A 13,913-nucleotide genomic window follows, 5' to 3' on the forward strand; every position below is an offset into this window, starting at 1 on the left:
ACGTCTTACCTCTTCAGTTTAAATCGAACAAACATTAATTCACAACAAACAAACGGAGAAGAGATGCAGGGAAAGGAAAATGGGAAGACGACTCAGTGAAAGGAAGCCAGTCTAGTATTAAATGTAGTGGTGAAAAAGACACCACTACATTTTCCTTGCTCGTCTCCTCCTTTTCCTGAACAAAAGAAATAGCATTTTTTCATATTTTTCCGACATTACGTCCACTCACTACACTGGCAACAATCTGAACTTGCAGAACACAAAAATACAGTGGTGACGCAACAGCGGCGACTGTGTGTAATATTTGCCATCTGATTCAATACCCAGCGACAAATCCTGGTCACCAGTGGTTACTCGTCTGGTCACGGGGCAGAGTCACCAGTGAGTTACCAAAGGCTGGTGACGCAACCGGTGACCCTAGTGTAATAGGCGCCATAAGAACCAGTGCCCACCAACCGTTGAGGCCACTGGTGACCTTTTTAGTAAGTATAAGGGCCCTATTATACTAGGTCACTAGGCCACGTCACCGGTGGCGTCACCGGTGACCTGACTGGTTGGTGGGCACTGGTTCTTACGGCGCCTATTACACTAGGGTCACCGGTTGCGTCACCAGCCTTTGGTGACTGACCGGTGACTCTGCCCCGTGACCAGACGAGTAACCACTGGTGACCAAGATTTGCCGCTGGGTATTGAATCAAATGGGACATATTACACACAGTCACCGCGGTTGCGTCACCACTGTATTTTTGTGTTCTGCAGGTTCGGATTGTTTAATGCCAGTAGTGAGTGGACGTAATGACGGAAAAATATGAAGAAATGCTACTTATTGCTCTTTTGTTGAGGAAAAGGAGGAGACGAGCTTTGCACTCAATCCTCTTGGTTTTTACCTATCTTAGTATCTTTTTCACTACTACATTTTACACTAGACTGGCTTTCTTTCACTGAGTCGTCTTCCCCTTTTTCCTTCCCTCCATCTCTTCCCCCCTTATTCACAAATTTTTTATCACTAGGCATTTTTTAAACTGAAGAGTATAATAACTGAAATAACTATATAACTTAACTATAACTATATAACTTAAACTGAGTAATTTAATGGAACATAAGACGCGGATTAACAAAGCACTTTGTCCTTCAACGAGGTGACAGCGCTGAATATATGTAGACACTGGAGTGGAGGAACTTTGGGGGTTGGTCTCACTCCTGGTGACTTCTCTGGTGTTGAGGCTGGCTGCCCGTACAATAACCGGTGACGTCGCCTGGTGACCAAGTGTAATAGGGCCCTAATTGATATAGCTGTCTGTCACATGACATGCAAATTAAATACATTATCCATGCAGGCTGACTTAAATTGATTAACAAATCATACAAGAAAAATAATAGGGTCCCTAAGGTATGAATATACCTGAATTGGGGTTCCTTCATTCAAAGATGATTAGTTGATTTAAAAGAGTTAGCCTAACATCATACAATTTCTTTGTTGAAAATACAAAAAAAAGTTGTTGTTACGCTTAATGCCTAAACATCACTAACTCATAACATTTTTCAACTCCTCTACAATTTGATGAGACAGCCATCCCCTTACATATTAAAAAATTAATTTTTATCGGTCTCATCTTTAACATGAATTGGTCACTTATTAAAAATGCGTGGTGGTATGAAATTAAATGTATGAGTATAGAATGTTAAACTGGGTTTTGGTGCCGTCATATTTCGTGGATTTCTTAGTCTCAGTCTGTAAATATTATCTCTATAACTATGTACAAGCTTACAAAAGCTATAAAATATGTTTAAGATCTTATATACATAAAGAGATCCCAAAGGAAAAATTCTTACAATTATTAAAAGATTGGGAAAAATCAAATTTTTATTATTTATTGTGTGACAGTGATAAAACATTGCTGGCCAGCATTTACAGTTTTAACCACTTTTATAAATTTGTATTCCATTTAGATCATTTTATTAACATGACTATATAGTTTGGAATATTGTTATTTTGACAGTATTTTAATGCATCTTTTGACATACCACAATGTATTAATACGTTGATGATGTGGTTGCATACAATGCAAAGATAGTAAAAGATGGATAAGGTAATCCTTTTATTTGATCAATTCAAATTTACTTTTTTTACAATTAACCTGTGAACATATGAACATATTTCAAATGCATAGTCTTACAGCTTTCCACTTCATTTGGTTTTGGGAATAGAGGCTCAGACGTCCCAACTTCATACCCGTCACGGACCCCTTCGAATTTGCCTGTGAGTACCAACATATATATAAATAAATTCTTAGATTTTCTTGAAAATACAGTCAGTTACAATAGTAAGTTAAATTAATATAGTTGTCTTTCCCATCACATGCTAATTAAATACATTATCCATGCAAACTGACCTTTACAACTTTAATTGATAAATAAATCATAAAAGAAAAATAATAGGGCTCCTAAGGTTCGAATATACCTGAATTGGAGTTCCTTCATTCAAAGATGATTATTTGATTAAAAGAGTTCAAGAGCAGCGTAGCCTAACATCATACAATTTGTTTGTAGAAAATCATCTTATATACATAACGAGATCTCAAAAGCGAAATTCTTAGATTAAGAAAGGGTGGGAAAAAATTCAAATTTATATTATTTACGAATTTTGTTGTGACAGTGATAAGACATTACTGGCCAGCCTTTACAGTTTTAACCAAATTTATCAATTTTTATTCCATTTTAATCATTTGATCAACATGACTATATAGTTTGGAATATTGTGATTTTGACAGTATTTTAATGCATCTTTTGACATACCACAATGTATTAATACATAGATGTGGTTGCATACAATGACCTGACGAAGTTCTAAGGAACGAAACTAGTTGTCATACTAGCAACTGTGGTTGGATAAGGTAATCCTTTTATTTTATCAATTCAAATTTACTTTTGTTTACAATTAACCTAATTGTTTAAGTTAACAATGGTCTCAAATTTGCAATGTAGGTACCTGAATGATATTAGTATTGGGGTTATGACGTAAAATATAAGGTCAATAAAAGGTAATAAGGTTATAAGGTAGGTTTAAGGTAATATAATAATATTAACTTTCTAAAGGGAATTTAATATTTTAGTTATTAGCATTGTTGTAATCAATACTCTGAGCTGATAAACTCGAAATGATACTTATTATAAGTTCTCATTAAAGTCCTGGACTTTAAAAACTACTTTTAAAGTGCAGTACTTTGTGGCAGCTGTCTACACTGTAGGCTAGGTTATCCAACAAATTTAATATATGACTGATATTGGGTGAGACAAAACTATCACGTATTCACGAAAAACTACGTTAATATAATTTGTTGTGTCCCCAATCCGAACTTTTCACCGCATTACATGGCGATCAAAAAAGGGAAAACAATTTATAACTAAAACAATTTAAATTATAATTTAATTTAATTTATTATATGGGAGCACGTGTTGTTTTTTAAATTAACATTTTACTTTGGTTCTATAAACATTCCCCTAAGCAAGTTTGATACTGTACTGGACAGGTTCCACATTTCAAAGTAGTCTTAATCATAGTATTGTCTTACAGGATTCCTCTTCAACGGGCTATGGGGGAACAGATTCTTACGCCACGCCTATATTCTCTACATACTCGCGAGGGACAACACCTGTGAGTACCAACATATAAAAAAAAATTAAAAAATACTTTTTTTTCTTGAAAATACGCAATCGACTGACCATTCCATTGATAAATGTTTAAAAATTAATGTTGAGCAACAACTAATATTTTCTTAGGAACAAGCATTTTAATCAGAAACAGAGTCACGTTGATAAGATTATCGTAAGATAGGTTTTTAATTAGTTACTATGGGCCTGAAAATGTACTGTGTAGGTACATGTGTAGAATTTACTGACCCAGTAAATACACAAAATATACACAATATACAAAAAGTTGAGCAATACTTTCCTTTTGTGTTTGACCTTTCACAGTATAATAGTTTTCAAAGCGCTCTAGATAATTATAAAAAGTTTCACGTAGGGGTTTGAAATTTTAAATGCAGCAATATTTGTAAGAATGAAAATGTGAGAGAATAAATTGTTGAAACTGTTCTTGTTGTTGCTGTTAAAAAAGTAAAAACAATTTCTTGAGCTGTGCAGCATGCATTGTGTTACGCAAGTAGGGTGGGTTGATATCAGATTGAATAATGTCATTATTATGGTTTCACTCGTCACCAAAGATTGTTGTGACCGTCATTGAGCTACACAAACATTGAAAAACAATCATCATCATCATCATATTTATTAATACGTGACAAGGTTTCAAAACGTGAATTAGTCTTAATGAGTGTAAAACTGTTCTGAATTATATCCAGTTTTCGTTGACTACTATATTTCCGGACTTATGAAGGGGAAAAAGCTCGTACATATTAAACGTGGTAGGGTTTCTTTTATTTCACGATTCTGAATCAACCACTTGATGGATTTTTATGATTTTTGTGACGAAAGAAAGATAATTAAGAGCACTAGGGAATGTCGAAGCCATAATTTTAGTTTAGGGTTTCAGTTTTTAGAAATTAAGTTTTAATTTTGTTAAAGACTAGCAGCTGACTCTAACATTCTAGACTAGCTTTTGGTAGTCTTTAATACAATTTGCTTAACGTAACAGCTGTAAACATTCAGCTGTGTGACATAAATTCAAGATTTGGATAATATTGACATACGTAGGGTTGACATTTTAATATTATGTGTAATGCTTTAATAATTGATACGATAATTTATTTATTAGGTAAGGGGATGACAGATTATTTAAAATATACACAGTAAAATACTATATGTTCTTATTTATTTTTATTAGAGCAGTCTTAAAAATTTTAAGTTTGTTTTAGTGCACTATAATTTGTTTGAACTAACAGCTGGTTGAATATAAAAATATTCTATAGACCTATAAGGTTACTTAATTAACTATGTGATTTTGTCATTGATTGTAGTCAATAAGTAAGATTCTATAACAATTGCTGTATACAAATCAAGGCTCTGACCTTCAAAGGAAAGCTTATGCAAATTATTTTACTGTTCGACTTTTTGAGGAAAGAATATCAAAATAACAATGTTTACCCGTTTTAATTTATTTTGGCAGCTTTTTGTTTAGGCCAAAATAAATGTTTAACTGCCTAAACTTTGCTTGGATTAGGAATTATTTTTTGTAGGAAATTTCATTCTTAAAACAAAAAGCTATTATTTTACCAATTTGGACAACTCGTAAGTAAACTAGACGCGTTTTAGAAAAACCATGCAATTTTGACTTTGAGGGGGGGTGGGGGGGGGAAAGCACCGGGGGGATTTTTAGGGACTTTTGGGAAAATGTATATCTAGTTGGGTACTAACGATTGGTATATAGTTTTGCCTGTCGTTAATTTGTTTCGACACAAAACCTTTATTGACTGGGCTAAATGAAAATATGGATACAACTAAATTTCTTATATTTTAAATAAATGCATATGGGAAATAACAATGTACATACATGGATTTAAAAAAGGCGAGTAATTATCATGGATTTTGGAACGGGTAACGGTGTGGATCACTAACATAAACAAATTACGTCACTAGCTCACCAGCTACTCACTTAATATCATGTCTACTTAATATCTTTTTAGTGACTAGTGACTAATAGTTTTTGAGATTGAAACATATGATTTATTTGGATATTTAAGTTTTACAAATTATTGCAGCCTTCTCCTCAACCTCAACTAACCAAACAGCCATCTAGCTTCAGATTCCCTTGGGCTCAACAGGTAAACATTTGATATGTGTATTTGGTATTTAGAGTTAAAAGTTAAGGTTAAATTTTATAAATATAAGCTCACAATTTTACAGGATTGGTGAACAGTTAGTTTTCAAATCATGTATAGTAATCAAGTAAACATAAATCTGTTAAAATTCAACCAACTTTCCTAAATGACCATCTCTTTTGAAAAAAAAAACAACTTTAATTCATATGTTGGTTGAACTCAGCTGGAACATTAGTTTCCCATTGATAATGTGTATTTATATACAGTGTGTAAATTAAGTCTTGAAACAAATCTGTATTTTTTAAACTGAAATAGATAGAAATATCCTGTTTGTGGCGTTGATTATTCACAGTATTCCGTAATTTTTTACATCAAAAATATTGTTTAACCCCCCTAACAGGGTAAGGGGTATGGGGTGACTTTTTTCAAATAGCGACCCCTATTGAGAGACCCCTCATTTTTAAGGATTTGTCAAAAGAAACACAATGACGCAAACCCGAGGTAGATATTTCACCCCTAGCCAAAATGGCAGGTATTCCAAAATTTGATTTACTGTATATGAAAAACACCAAGTTCACAAATATGGAAATAAATCTGTATTTTTAAAACCAAAATAGATAGAAATATTCTGTTTGTTGAATTGATTGTTGACATAGGTTCCACGATTTTTAAATCAACAATATTTTTTAACCCCTTTAACATGGTAGTGGTTGGGGTGATTTATATTTTTTTAATAACAACCCCTATCGAGTGACCCCTCAGTTTGAATGGTTTGTCAAAATAAATACAATCACGCAAACCCGAGGTAGATATTTCATCCCTAGCCTAAATGGTGTGTATTTCAAAGTTTGATTTTGTGAAACACCCATTTTGGAATACCCGCCATTTTGGCTAGGGGTAAGATATTCACCTCAGATTTGCGTCATTGTGTTTCTTTTGATAAGCCGTTCAAAATGAGGGTTCACTCAATAGGGGTTGCTATATTTGAAAAAATAAGTCACCCCATACCCCCTACCCTGTTAGCGGGGTAAAAAAACTTTGTTAGTGTAAAAAATTGTGAAACCTTTGATAATAATCAATGCTACAAACAGAATATTTCCATCTATTTCGGTTTTAAAAAGACAGATTTGTTTCAAGACTTAATTTACACACTGCATAATGATTTCAACATTTTATACATCACGGTTTTAATGAACTCGTTTATACATGTTTAAAATGTTCAATAAAATAAAAAAATAATAATAAAATAATGACAAAATCTTATAATAAAATATTACAGTTAAGTCCTACATTATTTGACCTAGCAAAAACCTATCTTGAACTGTATCAGGCCTACTAAAAAAAAAATATATATATGCATTTAAACAATGTGTATGGATAAAATTGATTTGATTTGGCAAAATGTGTGTAGGATAAGGGTTTGTTGAAACTACTAAAAGAAATAATAGATTAATTAAAACTAACTTTTCATACAAATTTTAAGACATAAAGTTCATAGGCATTCAGTTCCTCTTCTGATGGAGTTTCTACCAAACCAAAAACTACGCCGTTTTTAGAGAGCACAACTGTTAGTTAACATTTGTTAACATTTGCCTCTTATGAAGTAAATGTAAACTAAACGATACATTTTTGTAACACTATTTAAACTTTAAACACAATAATAAGTAAAAACTAATATGTAAAAACTAATATAAGTTAAAACCTGCCTATAGATAATTATACACACGACTATGAAATACGTTTATGTAAATTATTAGAAAAACTGCAATAAGACGTATTACTATGACGTAAAAATAAAAATAGTATACCTATAAGATCTGCTGTAACAAGAAAATAAAAGAAAAAGATAAATAATGGTTTTTCCTTAAGTTTCTAGAAAATATTTTGAAGCTATAAGTGTATTGCAGATTATTGAGATTTTCTTTCTCTAACTGTAAACTTTACATAATGAGCTGCAGATCAAATGTGTTTTACTAAAATTAAAATATTTAAGTAATTTAAATATTTAAAAATTGAATAATGTCATTATTATGGTTTCACTCGTCACCAAAGATTGTTGTGACCGTCATTGAGCTACACAAACATTGAAAAACAATCATCATCATCATCATCATCATATTTATTAATACGTGACAAGGTTTCAAAACGTGAATTAGTCTTAATGAGTGTAAAACTGTTCTGAATTATATCCAGTTTTCGTTGACTACTATATTCCCGGACTTATGAAGGGGTAAAAGCTCGTACATATTAAACGTGGCAGGGTTTCTTTTATTTCACGATTCTGAATCGACCACTTGATGGATTTTTATGATTTTTGTGACGAAAGAAAGATAATTAAAAGCACTAGGGAATGTCGAAGCCATAATTTTAGTTTAGGGTTTCAGTTTTTAGAAATTAAGTTTTAATTTTGTTAAAGACTAGCAGCTGACTCTAACATTCTAGACTAGCTTTTGGTAGTCTTTAATACAATTTGCTTAACGTAACAGCTGTAAACATTCAGCTGTGTGACATAAATTCAAGATTTGGATAATATTGACATACGTAGGGTTGACATTTTAATATTATGTGTAATGCTTTAATAATTGATACGATAATTTATTTATTAGGTAAGGGGATGACAGATTATTTAAAATATACACAGTAAAATACTATATGTTCTTATTTAGTTTTATTAGAGCAGTCTTAAAAATTTTAAGTTTGTTTTAGTGCACTATAATTTGTTTGAACTAACAGCTGGTTGAATATAAAAATATTCTATAGACCTATAAGGTTACTTAATTAACTATGTGATTTTGTCATTGATTGTAGTCAATAAGTAAGATTCTATAACAATTGCTGTATACAAATCAAGGCTCTGACCTTCAAAGGAAAGCTTATGCAAATTATTTTACTGTTCGACTTTTTGAGGAAAGAATATCAAAATAACAATGTTTACCCGTTTTAATTTATTTTGGCAGCTTTTTGTTTAGGCCAAAATAAATGTTTAACTGCCTAAACTTTGCTTGGATTAGGAATTATTTTTTGTAGGAAATTTCATTCTTAAAACAAAAAGCTATTATTTTACCAATTTGGACAACTCGTAAGTAAACTAGACGCGTTTTAGAAAAACCATGCAATTTTGACTTTGAGGGGGGGTGGGGGGGGGAAAGCACCGGGGGGATTTTTAGGGACTTTTGGGAAAATGTATATCTAGTTGGGTACTAACGATTGGTATATAGTTTTGCCTGTCGTTAATTTGTTTCGACACAAAACCTTTATTGACTGGGCTAAATGAAAATATGGATACAACTAAATTTCTTATATTTTAAATAAATGCATATGGGAAATAACAATGTACATACATGGATTTAAAAAAGGCGAGTAATTATCATGGATTTTGGAACGGGTAACGGTGTGGATCACTAACATAAACAAATTACGTCACTAGCTCACCAGCTACTCACTTAATATCATGTCTACTTAATATCTTTTTAGTGACTAGTGACTAATAGTTTTTGAGATTGAAACATATGATTTATTTGGATATTTAAGTTTTACAAATTATTGCAGCCTTCTCCTCAACCTCAACTAACCAAACAGCCATCTAGCTTCAGATTACCTTGGGCTCAACAGGTAAACATTTGATATGTGTATTTGGTATTTAGAGTTAAAAGTTAAGGTTAAATTTTATAAATATAAGCTCACAATTTTACAGGATTGGTGAACAGTTAGTTTTCAAATCATGTATAGTAATCAAGTAAACATAAATCTGTTAAAATTCAACCAACTTTCCTAAATGACCATCTCTTTTGAAAAAAAAACAACTTTAATTCATATGTTGGTTGAACTCAGCTGGAACATTAGTTTCCCATTGATAATGTGTATTTATATACAGTGTGTAAATTAAGTCTTGAAACAAATCTGTATTTTTTAAACTGAAATAGATAGAAATATCCTGTTTGTGGCGTTGATTATTCACAGTATTCCGTAATTTTTTACATCAAAAATATTGTTTAACCCCCCTAACAGCTTAAGGGGTAGGGGGTGACTTTTTTCAAATAGCGACCCCTATTGAGTGACCCCTCATTTTTAAGGATTTGTCAAAAGAAACACAATGACGCAAACCCGAGGTAGATATTTCACCCCTAGCCGAAATGGCAGGTATTCCAAAATTTGATTTACTGTATATGAAAAACACCAAGTTCACAAATATGGAAATAAATCTGTATTTTTAAAACCAAAATAGATAGAAATATTCTGTTTGTTGAATTGATTGTTGACATAGGTTCCACGATTTTTAAATCAACAATATTTTTTAACCCCTTTAACATGGTAGTGGTTGGGGTGATTTATATTTTTTTAATAACAACCCCTATCGAGTGACCCCTCAGTTTGAATGGTTTGTCAAAATAAATACAATCACGCAAACCCGAGGTAGATATTTCATCCCTAGCCTAAATGGTGTGTATTTCAAAGTTTGATTTTGTGAAACACCCATTTTGGAATACCCGCCATTTTGGCTAAGGGTAAGATATTCACCTCAGATTTGCGTCATTGTGTTTCTTTTGATAAGCCGTTCAAAATGAGGGTTCACTCAATAGGGGTTGCTATATTTGAAAAAATAAGTCACCCCATACCCCCTACCCTGTTAGCGGGGTAAAAAAACTTTGTTAGTGTAAAAAATTGTGAAACCTTTGATAATAATCAATGCTACAAACAGAATATTTCCATCTATTTCGGTTTTAAAAAGACAGATTTGTTTCAAGACTTAATTTACACACTGCATAATGATTTCAACATTTTATACATCACGGTTTTAATGAACTCGTTTATACATGTTTAAAATGTTCAATAAAATAAAAAAATAATAATAAAATAATGACAAAATCTTATAATAAAATATTACAGTTAAGTCCTACATTATTTGACCTAGCAAAAACCTATCTTGAACTGTATCAGGCCTACTAAAAAATATATATATATATGCATTTAAACAATGTGTATAGATAAAATTGATTTGATTTGGCAAAATGTGTGTAGGATAAGGGTTTGTTGAAACTACTAAAAGAAATAATAGATTAATTAAAACTAACTTTTCATACAAATTTTAAGACATAAAGTTCATAGGCATTCAGTTCCTCTTCTGATGGAGTTTCTACCAAACCAAAAACTACGCCGATTCCAGAGAGCACAACTGTTAGTTAACATTTACCTCTTATGAAGTAAATGTAAACTAAACGATACATTTTTGTAACACTATTTAAACTTTAAACACAATAATAAGTAAAAACTAATATGTAAAAACTAATATAAGTTAAAACCTGCCTATAGATAATTATACACACGACTATGAAATACGTTTATGTAAATTATTAGAAAAACTGCAATAAGACGTATTACTATGACGTAAAAATAAAAAAATAGTATACCTATAAGATCTGCTGTAACAAGAAAATAAGAGAAAAAGATAAATAATGGTTTTTCCTTAAGTTTCTAGAAAATATTTTGAAGCTATAAGTGTATTGCAGATTATTGAGATTTTCTTTCTCTAACTGTAAACTTTACCTAATGAGCTGCAGATCAAATGTGTTTTACTAAAATTAAAATATTTAAGTAATGATTTGTATCTCTTTTATGTTACATTAATGGTTGTTAGCAAACATTAACCTTGGATTGTAAGATTTTTTTGACCTAATAAATTACTTTTAACAATGGGGTTTTATTTAAATATAAAAAAAATATATATTATATATATTATAAATAGGCATATATTGAACAAATCATGTACATAAAGTATTTGCAAAGGTTCATGGTTGCCAACACTATACAGTATATAATAGCGTGCCACTATGCGTCACAAAGACGTGTACCCACAGTAAAGCCTATTATTATTGACAAAAACACAACAAACAACAGTTTGAGTTTTTTCAGACCTCGGCAAGCGCAAACACACCAGAATACGGCCAAAACACCGTGGTGTGTTGAGTTTTTGATAAGAAATATCTTGCTTAACCATACAGTTATATGGGTTTCCTGAGCACAACATGTCAAAAATGAACATATTTTCAGTGACTACGACTTTATTTGAGAAAAACAAAAGTTGTTATGTCACCGTTGATATGGTGTATCAAATAAGCCAAAATGTCTTAAAAATAATATGTAACTTTGCAGTTATAACACTTTACAATTTTCAATTTGTTGTTTTGAATCTATAATTACAAAAGAAGCAAACAGATTTATAAAAAATCTGAGAAAACATTTATTAAAACAGAATTTTACAATAATCAACTAAACATTACTGAGATTAAAATATATTTCAGTTGGGTTTTTTGAACTTTAATTACTATTTGCCAACAACGAATATCAGGAGTGTAACTTAATTACTTTGAACTTTGAATCGTATTATTATTAGTTTTAAATTTGTACATATTTAGTAATATTTGTACATAAACTGTTTCTTGTGATTCACTTACTAAATTTTAGGTTTGAGGCATTACAACTAATTAGCTCGTTTGAAACATTCCGTCTTAGTGATTAAACGATTTTATCACCACGTAAAAAAGGTGCAGCAGCATTTTTTATAAAACACAATAACACAATTATTGATTTATATTTGCCTTTGTCACTATATATATTCATGTCGAGGAATTAATTTAATTTAATTTATAATTAAATCTAAGGCTTACCTTACGATCCAATTTAATATATAGTGGAGACCTAGGTTTCTACGTCGAAACGTTATCGTCAGTCCTTTGTCTCATAGGTTAGCTAAACATTTTGTTTGCCATCTCTTGCTTGAGATATTGTCGATTTGGTGTAATTTGTACATACATTGGTCACATTTAAATATTTACAAAGACATATATAGAAACAACACAGATACATGGCCATGATCTTCGTCTTCATCAAACCTAACCTCCGAAATTGGGATGTGATGACTTTCGCTTCTAGCAGCATGGTCTTATCACTCCATAGAGTTATGTATTTTGCAAACAGGTGTTTGATAATACTGTATTGTATTATTTATTTTTAATTTCAATTAATGTATCAAACATGATGTTAGCGGCAAAGTTTCTTTGGTCATTTAGTATGAGGGATGGGTCTGTTTTGGTAGCGTTATATATATGAAAATGTTCTATTGTATTTAACTTGTTGCTTTTGGGGGCTTTATGTAAGATCTCTAAGTTGGCATCTATTGAGGTGTAGGAATGGTTTTCTGAAATAAGATGTTCGGAATAGGTTGATGAGCTGGCTGAATTCTTTCTGGGGAGATGTTCTTTGAAACGCTGGCGGAAACTTCTGCCCGTTTGCCCGATATAAAATTTGGGGCAAGAGCCACAAGTTAATTTGTAGACCCCCGTACCTTCGTAGTTGTCTACAGTTGTCATTTGCTTTTTATTTAGCAAGCTCCCGAGGTTGTTAGTCGATCTGTAGGCAACTTTGAGTCCCTGTTCTTCTAAGATTTTATGGAATGAATTGTTTATTTTTCCGTGGTAGGTAGTAGTCACAAATTCTTTGTTAGCTTTGGGCTCTTGTTTTCTTTGGTTTCGTTTTTGTTTCATTAAAATCTTTGAGATAAGGGTTGGGTGATAACCATTGTTAACCGCTATTTGTTTAATGAGAACATCATTAAACAAATAGCGGTTAACAATGGTTATCACCCAACCCTTATCTCAAAGATTTTAATGAAACAAAAACGAAACCAAAGAAAACAAGAGCCCAAAGCTAACAAAGAATTTGTGACTACTACCTACCACGGAAAAATAAACAATTCATTCCATAAAATCTTAGAAGAACAGGGACTCAAAGTTGCCTACAGATCGACTAACAACCTCGGGAGCTTGCTAAATAAAAAGCAAATGACAACTGTAGACAACTACGAAGGTACGGGGGTCTACAAATTAACTTGTGGCTCTTGCCCCAAATTTTATATCGGGCAAACGGGCAGAAGTTTCCGCCAGCGTTTCAAAGAACATCTCCCCAGAAAGAATTCAGCCAGCTCATCAACCTATTCCGAACATCTTATTTCAGAAAACCATTCCTACACCTCAATAGATGCCAACTTAGAGATCTTACATAAAGCCCCCAAAAACAACAAGTTAAATACAATAGAACATTTTCATATATATAACGCTACCAAAACAGACCCATCAGTAGTAG

General features: G+C 31.9%; 1 protein-coding gene across 5 annotated transcripts in view; it reads left to right on the plus strand.

Annotated features, from left to right (window-relative positions):
* LOC129003004 (uncharacterized) overlaps positions 1–13,913 on the plus strand; it is a 100,540-nt gene that overhangs the window by 24,995 nt on the left and 61,632 nt on the right. For 4 of the 5 annotated variants that reach the window (XM_054431184.1, XM_054431185.1, XM_054431186.1 and 1 more), the window contains 4 exons: positions 2,180–2,260; positions 3,575–3,655; positions 5,715–5,777; positions 9,324–9,386. In XM_054431184.1, coding sequence (XP_054287159.1) covers positions 2,180–2,260; positions 3,575–3,655; positions 5,715–5,777; positions 9,324–9,386 — 288 coding nt within the window. The remainder of the gene's footprint in view (positions 1–2,179; positions 2,261–3,574; positions 3,656–5,714; positions 5,778–9,323; positions 9,387–13,913) is intronic. The other variant, XM_054431187.1, reaches the window with a different exon arrangement.

Source organism: Macrosteles quadrilineatus, unplaced genomic scaffold (assembly GCF_028750875.1).
Source record: "Macrosteles quadrilineatus isolate MER2022 unplaced genomic scaffold, UCM_ALF_1.0 Scaffold_9__3_contigs__length_116548681, whole genome shotgun sequence".
In the NCBI taxonomy this organism is placed as follows: Eukaryota; Metazoa; Arthropoda; class Insecta; order Hemiptera; family Cicadellidae; genus Macrosteles; species Macrosteles quadrilineatus.